The following is a 16,822-nucleotide window of genomic DNA, read 5'->3' as shown; positions in this document are numbered from 1 at the left end:
AAGGAACTTTGAGGTGACACTATGTCTCCCAAGTCCTGGAGCTCTGGAGACACTAAAATCAGCTAAAGGAATGTCTCATTCTCACAGTTTATGTAGTTAAAATGACTCCCTAAGGGTCTAAGGTGAAATGATTTCCCCATAAATAATCTTTAAATGAAACTCAGTGGACTCGGTTCCTTGTACTTCCAGAATAAGACATCTGTCTATTGAACTTTCGTTAGAATCTTTGATGTTTAGATTTGAAAACCTGAGATTGTAAATATTAATTACAATAAGGAGTTCAGGTGAGATTCGAATAGTCCAAAAACTTTTCTTTTGAAAAGTATAAAACATCAGGCTACTGTCAGACCACGCAACCTGATTTCCATAAAATCTGCCAGCTGTTTCTCATTAAACAATGCAAAATTAACATTGCACCCCCTGAAACTGCTAAGCATTCTTTTTTCTTTCCCATACAAACCCTGTGAGAGGATGCTAGGAACTCATTTTCATGCATACATTTCAATTCTTCTGCTGGTTCTGAGGCTGGTAAAGAGAAACACAAATTTCTGGCTGTTGAAGAATCCCCTTGGAGTTTCCACTGTGATAACGTCAAGTTAAAATTTAATTAAGTTGGCATTCAGAGCTTTACCTTCACAAAGATTACTCTATGGATTACCTGCTCTTTCTTGTCTGTTCACTTCCTTTTCCCTGTCCTTCATACATAACACTTAAAGATAGTCTTTTATAGTCTTACTTTAAAAAATAAACTTTTACTCTATAAGGCATTTGAAGTATAGAAGTTTTATTGTATTAGTTTTTTCATAAATTCTACAAATTTTCAAGTGCCTTAGGTTCCTTCCTAAAGATAACTACATGTGTTACTTTGGAAAGGCATTCTCTTTAAGACTGTAAAATATCAATCATTATTCTACCTCGTTGAACTTTATTTGGAAGAGGACATAAATGGCAGCTAGTCCAGCCTCCCAGTACAGTGTTGGAAGCTTCCCTCCAATAACTCTGATAGGTTGGCATCTCACTCTACTTGATCTGGCTCAACAGATCATCTTTGGATTTAGCACCAAACTTAGAATTTCACACTTTAAGGAGAGATATTGACCAGTCAGAAGGTGACCAGGAAGGTAATTTAAAAAAATCATTCTTTAAGAAGCAGTTGAATCAACTGGAGGGATTTAGTTCGGGAAGAGACAAATGACCATCCATTAGAGATCATAGAAAAATCTAGCACTGGGAAAGAAGCAGATAAATTATCTTCTTTAATTTCAGTATTCTGTTATTCTTCCATGTCCTCTGATGCTTATTCTAAATCACTTCTTTTGTTAAGAAGTCCTCCATTTCTAGGGAACCCTCCTACACTTTTGGTGGCAATGTAAATAGGTGCAGCCACTGTGGAGAACAGGATGGAGGTTTCTTAAAAAGACTAAAGTTACCAAGTGATCCCAGTAATCTCCCTCCTGGGCATGTATCCGGAAAAAGATGAAAACTCTTAAGTCAAAAAGATATATACACCCCAAGGTTCACAGCAGCACTCTTTACAATAGTAAGAACATGAAAGCAACCTAAGTGTCTATCAGCAGATAAATGGATAAAGAAGACATGATGTACATATACAATGGAATATTACTCAGCCATAAAAAAGAATGAAATAATGCCACTTGCAGCAACACACATGGACCTAGAGATTATCATACTAAGTAAAGGAAGACAAAGAAAGACAAACATATGATATCTAAAATGAACTTATTTACAAAACAGAAATAGTCTAACATATAGAAAACAAACTCTTGGTTACCAACAGGGAAAAGCAAGGAGAGATATAAATTAAGGATTTGGGATTAATAGACACACACTGCTATATATATATAAAGTAGGTGAACAGCAAGAACCTACTGTATATCACAGGGAACTGTATTGAGTATCTTACAATAATCTATAATGGAAAAGTATATAGATATGAATCACTTTGCCATATGCCTGAAAATAACACAACAGTATTTCAATTTAAAAAAAAAAAAAAGGAAAGAAGTCCTACATTTCTGGGGCACTCATCCAATAGTATGTCACACTCTGAATATTGATAGGGTTTGATTTGAATGCTGAGTTGAGTCAGAACTACCAAAGCGATCCCTGCCCACCAAGAGCAATTTCCCGTCTCTCTCAGCCATACTCATCCATTTCTGAACATCTTCTCCAGAATCTGAGTGCCAGAACCCAGCCAAAGGAAAGGAAGGAAGGCAAAGTGCGAGTTCCGAAGTCAGACTTCCCTGCATTTGATCTGACTCTGCTATTAACTTGCCGTATTAATCCCCATGTTTCTTAGTTTCTTTATCTGTTGTATGGAGATAATAATAGTCTCTAGCTCTGGTCAATGTTTATGTAAAGTAAGCAAGTTAATACATATAATGCACTTTAGTACATAGAAAGTACCCAGTAGGTTTTAGCTATTATTTTACCAAAATACTTTGTATTTTCAAAGTGTTTTTATATCTTCTATTTCATTTTCGCCAGAAAATAACACTAAAGAAGCCAGTACTATTATTACTGTCTTATTTCGAGGTTGAGACTTACAAACATTAATATGTTAAATGCTCCTAGATTGTAGGAATAGTTGTCTTACTAATGAAAAGTAAGTCTTGTTGTAGTCCGCTGTGATGGGACTGTAGCTATTATTAGGTGCATTAGCTCCAGGCACTACCCTTTAGAGAACTGCTGACCAAGTGTCCCTGCATCAGAGAAAAAGACTCATAATGGGAAAGAAAACATTATTATTAGAAGATCTAATAATGTGTGGTCTGTAGAAAAGAAACAAGTTAAAGGAGATACTTGGGAAAGAAGTGAATTAAGGTATCTTTTAAAAGTTTTATTTCTACTTTGGTTCATCAGTTTTCATTCTGCAGATAGTTTTTCTCTTTTAAATTATTTTTATAATAGCTCAAGAGTTGAGAAGCTACAAGGAAACTTGTTATGGTACTACTGAAAATATCTATTCTAAAGACAGGTGTCAGTGATGAGATATAGTTATTTCCATGGACTCATGCCCATATTGATTCTCTGGCTTTTAATTTGGTTTGATTCTGATTTAAGTTTCACTGTCTCAAAGAACTTCTTAGCTATACCTTACACTCTATGCCTAAAGGAAATTTAATAAGCTCTGATTATGCAGTTATTATATCTTCCTGAGAGTTTTATATTAATGGCTGATACAGTATTTTATTTGTAGAAGGGGCACACTGATCTGTCTTAACCAGTGGTAAGTTTGAATGAGATGTGTTTTGTTAAGATGACCAGAACAGACATGGAGCATTTATAAATGTCCATTTATATGGTGTTAGTCACTCAATCATGTCCAACTCTTTGCAACCCCATGGACTATAACCTGCCAGGCTCCTCTGTCCATGGAATTCTCCAGGCAAGAATACTGGAGTGGGTTGCCATACCCCCAGAGGATCTTCCCAACTCAGGAATCAAACCCAGGTCTCCTGCATTGCAGGCAGATTCTTTACCATCTGAGCCACCAGGGAAGCCTTGTGTGACAAAAGCAACAGCACAAAGAACTCAGAAAAAACAAACATACCTTCATATAACATAGAAAAATATCTCAGATGATACAACTATAAGCAGTGCCTATCTTAGGAAAGGCGTTTGTTGAGTAAAGAATGGCAACCCACTCCAGTATTCTGAAGTGGTGGGCTGCCGTCCATAAGGTCGCACAGAAGCGACTTAGCATGCATCCTTGCATTGGGGAAGGAAATGGCAACCCACTCCGGTGTTCTTGCCTGGGGAACCCCAGGGATGGAGGAGCCTGGTGGGCTGCCGTCTGTGGGGTTGCACAGAGTCGGACACGACTGAAGTGACTTAGCAGCAGCAGCACTAAGTCTTACCTTATTGCAAATGCATGTGTGCCCTTGGCACACACACTCAGACACACACACTATTTTCTGACTTGAGACAGGTCCAGAATCCAAGAGTCATTCAGCTTTAAGTCTGCCTAGAGTTGGGTTATCAACCATCCCAGTTTGCCTGGGGTGAGTGGATTTCCTGAGACTAGGAATGGCCTGTGCAAACCAGGATGAAGTGATTACCCTAGCCTGAAAAATCCCAGAGGATTTCATCTAGGTCAAAATGAAAATCTTAATGAAAACCGAAATACACTACACAACACATCATGACGTTAGGCAGCTCTCTGTTGACTTACATCATGGCTTCTCAGTTGTGGTTTTGTCCTTTCCTAGGGAATGCTTCATACATCACACAGGCCAGTGTTGAAATGTGGTATAAATCTTTTACGCAAATTCGAAGTCATATTCACCAAGCTGGATTATATGTATCCCCTCTTCTCTTTCACTAATGTAAATCAGAAGCAAACTATAACTTTCATTTCATTACTAGCATGAAGCACTGTGTTAAGCCTTCGAACATAAAATTAAAATACACTCCTCATTCTCAACAAGGTCACAATGGATTGGAGGAGACAGACACATAAATATCAATGTTTAACTGTGTTATTTTGTGACAAGTGTTAAAGTAAAAGATAGTGGCACACAGTTTTAGGACCAGTCTTTAGCAATCTCTTAAGTGAATACTTTTTGTTGCCATTAACAGCAATAGGAAATTCTGCAACCAGAAAAGAAGTGTGGGTACCTAGGTGTCCTAGATACCAAGGAGAAAAACATTTCAAGAAGGAAGAAATGATCACCTATGTCAGATGATGCAAATAGGTGAAGTAAGATGACGGCTGAGAAATGACCATTAGGAAATAACTTCTAAGTGTGCAAGATACTCAATAAGGTGATAATAAGTAATAACCACCATTTGTTGAGCTTTTTCTGTGTGATACTGTATTAGGTGCTTATTTATATAGTTAACTTTAATCCATAAGATAGTCTTACATGGTAGGAATTATAATTCTCATTTTATAGATATTAGAAGCCAAGGCTCAGACATTAGGAAACGAGTCCAAAGCCACATAGCTTGTAAATTTTGCAAAAGAGAAATGCAAACCCAAAACTTTAAAGTCTCTGCTCATCACTTCTTCATACTGTGCTGTCTACACTTCTGTTATAAAGTTGTGTCCACAATTTTTTATATACTTTTAATTTAAAAATTTTTACATTTTTACAGTGTTGTGTTGTTTTCTGCCATACAACAATGCAAATCAGCCATAATTATCATCCACAATTTTATAACAGAATTGTCGGTTGTTCCTGTTTTAGCTATGCATGTAAAAAGTTTAGGATAAGTTCATGCATTATTGTGTGCTTCAAATCTGTATCATAAGAAAGAAAGATAAATATACATCTATGTTTCTTTTTTCTCTTATGGCCTGATTCCAAGAAGAAAACTTTGAATTATGGAACTTAAGTAAGGATTCTTTTTTGTATAAACATTTTACAATATAAAAATAGTAGTAATAGCAAATCTCTTACAGCAGAGTAGTATTAAGATAGCTTTTTTGATAGAGCTACATGTTTGCAGTTGTTTCATATTTTATCGCTCTACATGTTTGACTTTTAAAGTATTCACAACAGAAAAGTTTGTTTTAAAAGTAAGTCTGAGGTATGCAAACTGACCGGTTGCTGTGCTGTCCTGTCCACAAAGATGCCTCAAATGTTTGGTTCTTGTGTTTGCTAGTTTTCGGCCACCACAAAATTATCAAGTACCATGTGTGAGTAAATGGGTCTGCTTTTTTTTTCCCCCAAAACCAAAATTATACTCTGTTAATTATCCTAGCATTTAGAAAATTACTCTTACCATTGTTTTGCCATTTAGTAGTTGAGGTATAAAGTTGACACTATGTGGTAACCATTCACTAAATTTAGTCCTGCACCATGTGATTTTAATTGCTTTGCATCAGAAGATAGCATTTAGTATATAATGTTTAGTTGTAAATGTTTTTCTAGAGGAAAAACCCCTGGGCTCAGTAGTAGGAGCTTGTTCAAATCATCCTTTGTTCTCAATTTGTACTTTTTCTTTTTGCTTTATACCATTTCCTCAGATTTACTGCATGCATTTCACAGACTTTTATGTGCCTTCCAATGATACTATTTAGTTTGCATAATTAGCATCCACAGTAGCATGACTGCTGGGAAAGTTTCATCTAGCATGTTCAGCACGCACTGCCTATGAATTCATCTGCTCCCGTAGCTCATCTTTCTCTGCCTAGATGCCGCTATTATTTTGCTAACTGACACCGTCATTCTGTCTCTCCTAGATTAGTCCTGCAGGCTTCTATTCAGGTCTTGCTGCCATCAAATTTGCCCTCCCTGTCCAGTCTATTCTCCATTGAGTGACACAGAGTGATCTTTCCAAAACTCCATTCTCAGCCCCATTACCGCCAGTGTATCATATAGGCACTTCAAACTCAATAAACCCGAACTTCACATTTTTTCCCTTCTGGTTCCCTTCCCATCTCCCCTTTATCCCTCCTTCCCTTCTTTCCTTCTTAAAAGCAAGCTTCAAAAGCAGCCTAACATCTGCATAAGGAGAGAATGGTGAGAGAGAAGGCAGAAAAATATTTAAAGAAATAATAGCTGAAAGTTATTCAGATTTGGTGAATACTATACATAATAGATGGGAATACCAGACCACCCGACCTGCCTCTTGAGAAACCTGTATGCAGGTCAGGAAGCAACAGTTGGAACTGGACATGGGACAACAGACTGGTTCCAAATAGGAAAAGGAGTACATCAAGGCTGTATATTGTCACCCTGCTTATTTAACTTATATGCAGAGTACATCATGAGAAACACTGGGCTGGAAGAAGCACAAGCCGGAATCAAGATTACTGGGAGAAATATCAATAACCTCAGATATGCAGATGACACCACCCTTATGGCAGAGAGTGAAGAGAAACTAAAAAGCCTCTTGATGAAAGTGAAAGAGGAGAGTGAAAAAGTTGGCTTAAAGCTTAACATTCAGAAAACTAAGATCATGACATCTGGTCCCATCACCTCATGGGAAATAGATGGGGAGACAGTGGAAACAGTGTCAGACTTCATTTTTTTGGGCTCCAAAATCACTGCAGATGGTGACTGCAGCCATGAAATTAAAAGATGCTTACTCCTTGGAAGGAAAGTTATGACCAACCTAGATAGCATATTAAAAACCAGAGACATTACTTTGTCAACAAAGGTCCATCTAGTCAAGGCTATGGTTTTTCCAGTGGTCACGTATGGATGTGAGAGTTGGACTGTGAAGAAAGCTGAGCGCCAAAAAATTGATGCTTTTGAACTATGGTGTTGGAGAAGACTCTTGAGAGTCCCTTGGACTGCAAGGAGATCCAACCAGTCCATCCTAAAGGAGATCAGTCCTGGGTGTTCATTGGAAGGACTGATGCTGAAGCTGAAACTCCCAATACTTTGGCCGCCACATGTGAAGAGTTGACTCATTGGAAAAGACCCTGATGCTGGGAGGGATTGGGGGCAGGAGGAGAAGGGGACGACAGAGGATGAGATGGCTGGATGGCATCACCGACTCAATGGGCATGAGTTTGAGTAAACTCCGGAAGTTGGTGATGGACAGGGAGGCCGGGCGTGCTGTGATTCATGGGGTCGCAAAGAGTCGGACACGACTGAGCGACTGAACTGAACTGACTGAACTGAATACATAATAGATCCAAGAAACTCAGCCAGCCCCAGGCACTCACATATACCAAAAAAAGAAGAAAAATGCTCTACCAGGGTACATCACAAATCAAATTGCTTAATGTCTCTTAATGATAAAGTGAAATTATGAGTGTACCCAGAAGAAAAACCACATGTACACAGGAATAAAGATAGGATGTAGGCGGATTTCTAGTCTCAAGAGTACAAGCCAGAAGATAGTGAAATGACATTTTTAAAATGTTAAAGGAAGGGGAAAATAAGTCCTGAAAATAACTTGATTGTCCTTGGAGGTATTTGCAATAACATTTGACATGTGTCTGAAGGCAGAAACTTGGACGGGCTTGTTGTTTGATGATTCAGAAATTTTAATCATCTATTTTCATATGGCATTTTACATTTCAAAGGTGTTTAAATGTGGGAGAAAACTTTTCACACTGTTTTGAAATAGCCAAGAGGAGTGGTTTTATCTCCATTTTGCATGTGAGAAAGCTGGGCTAGTAGTTAACATAATGTTTACAGTTCTGTAAGATCCAGGACTGTGATCAGGTTTCCTGACTTCCTATTCAGGACCTTCTTCTATCTACCCAACCTCGTTATTACCTATGTTTTGCTCAAAAATAATTCCTAAAGTTAGAGACTATCAGAATAAAGTGTATGGAGTGCCTTCGGAGAAAGCAATGGCACCACACTCCAATACTCTTGCCTGAAAAACCCCATGGTTGGAGGAGCCTGGTGGGCTGCAGTCCATGGGGTCACTAAGAATCGGACACAACTGAGTGACTTCACTTTCACTTTTCACTTTCATGCATTGGAGAAGGAAATGGCAACCCACTCCAGTGTTCTTGCCTGGAGAATCCCAGGGACGGGGGAGCCTGGTGGGCTGCCATCTATGGGGTCGCACAGAGTCGGACACGACTGAAGTGACTTAGCAGCAGCAGCAGCAGCAGCAGCATGGAATGCCTTGAAAGCAGTAATAGGTAATACAGTATTTAGTAATTCTTTTGTATCTTGACAAAATATGTGAAGAAAATAAAATGAAAATCTTTTAAAATCCCAAGGCATATGAGAAACCATTGCAGTATTTGAACTTAAAGTGAATGAGTAGAGGTAGGGAAATTGCTGTGATTGTGGAGAAACTTTTAATTAAAATAATGTTATTTGTGATTTTTTTCTAAAGGTAAGAAGTTTGATTATTTTTCATTATCATATATGTGATCAGAGAACCTTTTGATAATGAGTCAAATTAAAATGTGACAAATTTGTTGAAGAGAAACCTTATTTTCCTCTTGTATTTATACTGCATATAAATTAAATACCATCTTGGCATATTTCATTGTATCTAAGGTAGGAAATTAGTTTTGACCCATTGCTAGCAGCAGTCTGGTGGGATGAATACAGTCCATTGTCTTTTTTTTTCCACTAGAATTTCTTCAGATATTCTTTAGAGATGTTTTTCAGCTTTTCCTATTTAGGAGGAATTCTGAGAGCTAGCTCTTTATAATAAAATTGGGATTTGAAAGTTAGAATTTGAAAGGTGGACAGGACATAAGTAGGATAAAGAAGAATATTTCCAGTTATGAGGAATATGAACTCTGACATGTCTTCCCAGAACAGTTGGGTTGGTCCTTGATGTAAAGAAACTAAGAAATAATGTAGAGTAGATAGAGTAGGGCATGATAACTGAAGGCCTTGAAAAAAACCACTAGGAGAAATAGGTGAATGGCATGAAGTTAGGGGGCTTACCTGGTGGTTCAGTGGTAAAGAGTCCTCCTGCCAATCCTGGAGATGCAGATTCAATCCTTGAGTCTGAAAGATCCCCTAGAGAAGGAAATGGTAACACACTCCAGTATTCTTGCCTGGGAAATCCCATGGACAGAAGAACCTGGCCGGCTACAGTCGGGGTTGCAAAAAAATCAGACATGACTTAGTGACTATAAACAGCAACAACAACTGAAGTTAGAATGTACTTCTGAGATGAGTGAATTGTCTTCTATCCAATTAAGAAAGATGAATTTGAGCACTTCACCTCAGTATTTTCTGTGTGTGTTAACACTCCCTGCCTTTAAAGAAATACAGATTAAATGCCAAAATGAGAATTATTTGCCTTTATTTTACCTGATTATTTTACCTTTGTTTCTTTTTCTTTTCCAGTCAACTCCTTTACATCTAGCAGCAGGCTACAACCGAGTTCGGATCGTGCAGCTTCTTCTCCAGCATGGTGCTGATGTGCATGCAAAAGACAAAGGGTATGTGAATCTGCTTATTTTGAATGGTTTCACTAACAGGTCATTTATTACACTTGGTGTTCAACATCTGGTACACCAAAGTTTTTGAGCACTGGGCAAAGTCTTACATCCCATTGTTTTACAGTTTGTACAGCATTTTGAGAATGTTCACAGTGATTTGACTTATTTTTATATTCCTACTAATTAAGGATTTGTCTCATAACAATTTCCCAAATTAGTTTAATTTTACTGTATTCTACTATTTGCAGTTAAAATTTGTTTCTCTCAATTCCAATTACTGTTTTTCAACTCTTAAGTTGTACTTCAGAAAGACAGATGAATCAAAAATTCTTATAACCCAGTAATATGACTATTCTATTTATCAGGTATGAAAGGATCATCTTTTATTAATAAGCTAAAATCTTAAGTATACAGTATTTTAATTTTTTTCCTGATGAAATCTTGACCATCTAAACTGAGAAAACCTTAAAGGTCCTTATGAAGATTGATGTGAAAGAGAGGTGTCTGGGAGTCAAAAAAAAGCAGTATGTCATTTATTGTATAAACAGGTGAATTTTGGAAAACTTTGTACCAGTTTCCTAGCTTATCTCCAGGGACGTGGGAATTGGGTCTGTTAGCCTATACATTGGGCTAACACTTCTCCTTATGCCACTTTAAGATCTAAAAGATAATTACCTGACTGCCCATGTGATGTAGATTCCTACTACAGTCGTGATGAGTAGCGTAAAGGATAGCCCCAGAGAAGGCTGTCTTTCACTTTGCCCCTCTCCACAGCAGGAAGCAGAGACAAGAGAGAGCTCGGTACTTGAGCCAGTTCTCAGGAGGGGAGTCTGTCATTTCAAATCCGCTCTTTTCCGTGCTCTGTTTTCTCTCTCGCCTGCCCCATTCTCGGTGCCATATGTACATGGTGTTCCCATAGTACAGGGGCACACCTGCCTGATCCTCTTGTACACCCCTGTAATCCGTGTGCATGTCTGAAAGCAAATGGGTGAGCCGTAGGTGAGTCCTCAAGAGAAGTATACCCCCAAAAGAGGGTTCTTGATTTGTGCAGAATGACATTTCGATATGCAAGCTATAATAATTTGGATATTCAATTCTTATGTTGGAAATCACCATGAAAGTGAAATAATATGGTAGGAATATTTCAGTTCACTATCAGTTAACATTTATTTTCTGTAAATACTTAACATAAAGCACGCAGTTTGAATTAGTACATGCACGTCTACCTTTACTTAAATGCTTTTCCACTTGGTGCTTTATGATTGACATAACCCAAATAACGAAAGGTTGGACGTTAGTTGTGCTTTGTATCCTCTTATTACTTTAAAGTATTTTGAATATAATTGTATTGGAATTGGTTAGATTTTTGTTTCTTAGCATTTCTTGGATGAATGACTCTAAGCCGTTGAACATTACATTGTCTCAGTTTGCTTTTTTCCATTTAGTGGACTTGTGCCTCTTCATAATGCGTGTTCATATGGACATTATGAAGTCACAGAACTGCTACTAAAGGTAAGAAAAATTAAAGATACTGAATATTATTTGCCTTTAATTTGTCATGAGTCTTCATGGGGATTTTTTACCAAGCTTTTTAAAAGAGCAAAATTTTTTTTTTTAATATTCACTGTTGCCTTGAAATGTTTAAAGTATTCAGCTTATTTTAAACTGTATTTTAAATGCTGAAATTAAAACAGTTGTTGACATTTCAGAGTTATAACTGAAATTTACAGTGAAATCAGTGTTTTTTGATTCAGTGAAATGTTTCCTGACCAGTAACTTTTCTTTTCTCAATTCAGCATGGAGCTTGTGTTAATGCTATGGATCTGTGGCAGTTTACCCCACTTCATGAGGCTGCTTCCAAGAATCGCGTAGAGGTCTGCTCTTTGTTACTTAGCCATGGTGCTGATCCTACTTTAGTCAACTGCCATGGCAAAAGTGCGGTGGACATGGCTCCAACTCCTGAGCTCCGGGAAAGATTGACTTGTATGTGTTTCTATCCTAAAATCAACACTGCTTGTTGTAAATTGGAATATCTTTTTGTTATTAGGGCTGATGTTTTGTCCAGCTTAGATAATGGCCTTGTGTTCTTGTAGGCAACTAGTTATTCTCTTTTCTGATTCTTTTCTCTATGAATTCTGCAGGAATCTTATATATGTACACTATATTTATTTTGTGTTTATTCAAGTTAATTCTAATTTATGTGTTCAGGCTCTTTTTTTTAAAGACTAGAGGATGAGTTCATCAGTAACCATTTATTGAATATTTACCATATGCCAGAAACTGGAAATGTTGATGTGTACAAACCAGAAAAAAATCTCTAAGCTCACAGGGCTTATATTCTTGTACTGTTAGTAATAATAGATGCTATATAACATCATGGAATGCTCCCTGTTTCCCAAACCCTGCAAGTTGCACAGTCATGTTTTTATCTGTGTTGCAGCCCAAGCACAATCACTAGTCCAAATTTAAATAAGATAATTTTTACGACTTGGTTGAAGTAATTTTCTCAGATACATCTTACTTATATTTACATATGCATGTTTTTTATAAACTTTTGTTTTAATATAGTTTTAGATTTAGAAAACTTACCAAATTAATACAGAAAGTTCTCATATGTCTCATACCCAGTTTCCCCCCATAAACATATTAATATGGTACATTTGTCATAATAATGGACCAGTACCAATACATTATTAACTGAAGGCTGTACTCTACTCAGATTTCCTTAGTTTCTACCTCAAGTTCTTTTTCTGCTCCAGGATCCCATTCAGCGTTGCTGTTGCTGTTGAGTCACTCAGTCGTGTCTCACTCTTTTCGACCCCTTGGACTGCAGCACGGCAGGCTTCCCTGTCCTTCACAGGGAAGTCCTTTTTCTGCTCCAGGATCCCATTCAGAATACTACATTAAATTTAGTTGTCCTATCCAATACTAAGATATATTTAATTCTACCTGTAGGCATTTCAGGTTTAAATTAAAATAGGTGTCACATACCTATTTTAAATTTGTCCCACAGTTGATACTGTCTTACATGTAGGATGCTAAGAATCAGATAACTGGATTTAAACACCTGAGAAAACCTTTAAATGATCATTTAAGAAAAAGGCATAGTCAAAATGAAAACATCATTGAAGTTTAAACAGACTGTAAATATGTTTATATTAAAATAGGAAGAATTCCTTGCAATCCTGATCTTGTTTAAATGGAAATTCAAACTTATCTTGGTGCCGGAAGAGATGACATTCACTAGATTAGAGGCCCGCACAAACCAGGTTGTCGCTGGGCAGATGTCTTGGCCGAGAATCCTTGTGGAAGTGCATTTTTTCCTCTCCCACTCATATGACTCTTGTCATAAGTTATCTTCCATTATATAGTTTATTTTTCCATGTGATGTTCTGTCTTCTCACTTTAGTTTTAAATTCTTGAAAGATCTTTGGTTTTATTATTCTATCTTCTTAGCACCTGCACAGTGCCTTATTACCTAATAAAAATGTGTGGATGGTGTTGGTATTTGGCTTGTATCTACCTGCCCCCAACCTAGCACAGTACATTGTGCATGCTGTGTGCCCAGCAGGTTTATTGAATTGAATTTAACTTAACTCAAAGTGTATTTATTTTTTAATATCTTTTTCCTATTTCTTTCTTTTAGTTTTATACCCCAGACTCGGCTTTATCCCGTCACCAATTGATTTTTTTTCCTTCCAGTCGTTTTGTGAATACAAGTATTGTTATGAGTTTTTGCATTGTATTTCATTGGTCTCTCTATTCCAGTGTAAACATTAAAATTTAACCAAGATTTCTATAGTTTTGTAAAGGAAAAAGTTCCCTGATTAGAGTATTTTGCAACCTTCTCAGTATCTCCTTAAATAAGATTCTACTAATGAAGGAAAGTATTTAACAAAGTTGAAACTTTTCTAACCAGTTCTCATCCTCAGGCTTACTGCTTTATGCTAGGCAATCACAGTAACAGACTTCATTTCGTATGTACTTTATGCTAGGCAATCACAATAACAGACTTCATTTTAAGAAAATTATACAGGAAACAGAAAACAATATTTTGATCATACCCGTCATTACCGCATTTTCTCTATACACTTTTTCTACTCTTTCTTGTTTACTGTTTTGTTTGTTTTCATGAAGCCAGATGAACCCAATAGTGTGGGTTCTGCACATACTGGAGTTGAAAATCCTAAAAGTAGCTTTCATTCTTGTTTCAAAAGGCATTTAGAAAGAGAAACTTCTAAGGCATCCTGTAAATGTTAAGTTTTCAAGGTAATTAGGATTTCTGAAGTTTCAAAGTCCTGTACTTTGAGGAATTTGGCAATGATAAAGTACCACTAAACACACAGTTATACAAAAACGTTTTCCTCCAAACCTGCCATGACTTATTTTATATATATCACCATTCATGAAACAGTTATTTATTGGCTCCCTGCTGTATGCCAAGCACTGTGGTCAGTGGTGGGACCACTGCAGCAGATGAGACAGTGCCGGAAGCCCTGTGATAGAAGGCTAACGGCAAGTGCAGACGCTGTAGAAGAAAGAATCCTAACAGGGACATTGGAAAGGCTTATCCAGAGCATCTGAACCGAGACCCTGAGCGATGCGTAGGAGTTAATACGTGTGTGTGCATGTGTGTGTCTGTCTCTCTGTCTTATAAGGGAGAAAAGAAAGTGACAAGGGGCGCTCAAAGGAAAGAGAAAGGCAAGGAGAAAACGTTCAATGCTAGGCAGATGCAAAGGCCTGAACATGAGCAGGCCTGGAATTATGTAACATATTATGTCACGTATCATTTATATCTTTTCAGAACAATTTTCAGCTTTTTGTTAACAAGTAGACTTATCAAAATACACTCCAACCTTTTAAAATAAAAAATAAGACTATTTGCTTTTAATAAATAAGGGTAGTGGATTCTTATTCATGTAGTTAATTTAGAACTCCCTTTTAAAAAGTCTTACTTGCTTATATAAATAATAAATATATAACATTAACTGTTCTTTGAAAATTTTTCAGACTCTGGCACTTCCCCCATAAATCAGTTCTCCTCTCCTCTGTGTTAAGATATAATCATTGTTCATATTTTGGTGAATATTTCTCTAAATGTATTTTTTATATCATTAGCTATGTTTAGTTGTGCTGGCAGTAAGGTAGTAGTAATCATACCAAAAAAATGGGTCAACTTTCCCTCTCTCATTTGCTACCTAAATTTTCATTTAAAAATCTATACTTCCATGTCCAATATATAGAGAACTATCTTTTTGTTTATGAGCTAGAAAGTATTCCAGTGTGTGAACGTGAAAGTGAAGTCACTCAGTCCTGTCTAGTTCTTTGTGACCCCGTGGACTGTAGCCCACCAGCCTCCTCCGTCCATGGGATTCTCCAGGCAAGAATACTGGAGTTGGTTGCCATTTCCTTCTCCAGGGGATCTTCCCGACCCAGGGATGGAACCCAAGTCTCCTGCGTTGCAGGCAGATGCTTTAACCTGGGAGCCACCAGGGAAGCCTATTCCAGTGTATAAATGTTCACAAATTAATTAACTGGTTTGTATTTGGTGTACATTTAAGTCACTTGATTTAAAACTTTGCTGGAGTGAGTATCTTTGTATGTGTATTTATATGTGAACAGTAAGTAGAAAATAGTCTTATTTCAGAAATTTTCATTAAGCTACACCCTCCTCCTTGGTACTTTTATCATTGTTTTGTCATGTTGTGGCTGTTGCTAAAATAGAGGAATATGTAAAATTAATAGTTTTCCTACTTTATAATCATGATAATTTTTATAGATTTTAAATATTTATATGTCACCATTATTTCATTAACAGATGAATTTAAAGGTCACTCTTTACTACAAGCAGCCAGAGAAGCAGACCTAGCCAAAGTTAAAAAAACACTTGCTCTGGAAATCATTAATTTCAAACAGCCGCAGTCTCATGAAACTGCACTGGTAAGATCTTATTGCTATTCCGTTCCTTGGGTCTGTAACAGTAGTGTAAACTCAAAATGTGATTTTCATTTCAGAAAACTTAAGGTAACTTTAGTATCTAAAGTGCCAGGAATTTGCATTTTAATATTGGTTGCATTGATTTTTAAATTTGGTTCAGGAGATGATTGCTTTCATGGGTGAGAGAAGAGCCATTTGCTCAACTTTAATTTGGAAATTATTTTTACATTTGCCTTTATCCAACCATATTATAACAAACCTACTTTTGTGGCCAGTGTGCTTATGAAATATAAAATGTGATTTTTCTCATAGAATATCCCTTTTCTTGTGGTTGCTGGTTGCTAGATAAACATTATATTTGCTTTCTACAGAAGATTAAATTATTTTCAAAGGTACTTGCCTCATCCTTTTGAGCAACTGTAGTCAAAGAACTATTATATTCCTTAATGAAATATAGTAAGACTAGGAAATTTTTTGTTCCAGACTGTACAGATTGTTTTTTTAAACTATTCATCTTCTTTCTGTTATGTACTTTCAGAAAGATGATAATGTTTTGTCAATGATCACTTTAAGTTTCAGGTATAGGACTGGTTGGATTACACTTTAATCCAGAATTTAAACATAAGGGATGCCTCTGTCACAAACCTCTAAATATGCTTCAGTTAACATTCTTAACTTATATCTGGCACAGAATTGTCAAATTATAGGCAATACCTGCTGAAAATAACATTGTAAGAGTTACCAAACCAAAATTGGCCAACTGTATGCGTGCTTAGAATATGGCTCCCACGCAGGGGTTTAGATACATTCAGGCCACACAGTGTTATGCCAGGACACACTCAAAGCCACGGAATAAACCTGACCTGCTTTTTAGAGTGTTCATTTTATTCATTAGTACATAGTTTTTTACTTTTTAAATTTTAATACAAATATGAAGTGAAGTTGAACACAAAGGTTGTTTGAATAGAGGATAAAATATAAAATTTCCAAGAATACTTCTCCCTCTAAGCTCCTTCAAGTCTGTTACCTTGTTAC

At 36.8% G+C, this 16,822-nt stretch overlaps 1 protein-coding gene across 2 annotated transcripts in view; it reads left to right on the top strand.

Annotated features, from left to right (window-relative positions):
• TNKS (tankyrase) overlaps positions 1 to 16,822 on the top strand; it is a 153,473-nt gene that overhangs the window by 87,827 nt on the left and 48,824 nt on the right. For both annotated transcript variants that reach the window (XM_070459944.1, XM_070459943.1), the window contains 4 exons: positions 9,756 to 9,850; positions 11,296 to 11,362; positions 11,647 to 11,833; positions 15,669 to 15,790. In XM_070459944.1, the coding sequence (XP_070316045.1) occupies positions 9,756 to 9,850; positions 11,296 to 11,362; positions 11,647 to 11,833; positions 15,669 to 15,790 (471 nt within the window). The remainder of the gene's footprint in view (positions 1 to 9,755; positions 9,851 to 11,295; positions 11,363 to 11,646; positions 11,834 to 15,668; positions 15,791 to 16,822) is intronic.

Source organism: Odocoileus virginianus, chromosome 32 (genome assembly GCF_023699985.2).
Source record: "Odocoileus virginianus isolate 20LAN1187 ecotype Illinois chromosome 32, Ovbor_1.2, whole genome shotgun sequence".
In the NCBI taxonomy this organism is placed as follows: domain Eukaryota; kingdom Metazoa; phylum Chordata; class Mammalia; order Artiodactyla; family Cervidae; genus Odocoileus; species Odocoileus virginianus.
This window is presented reverse-complemented; position numbering and strand designations above follow the sequence as displayed.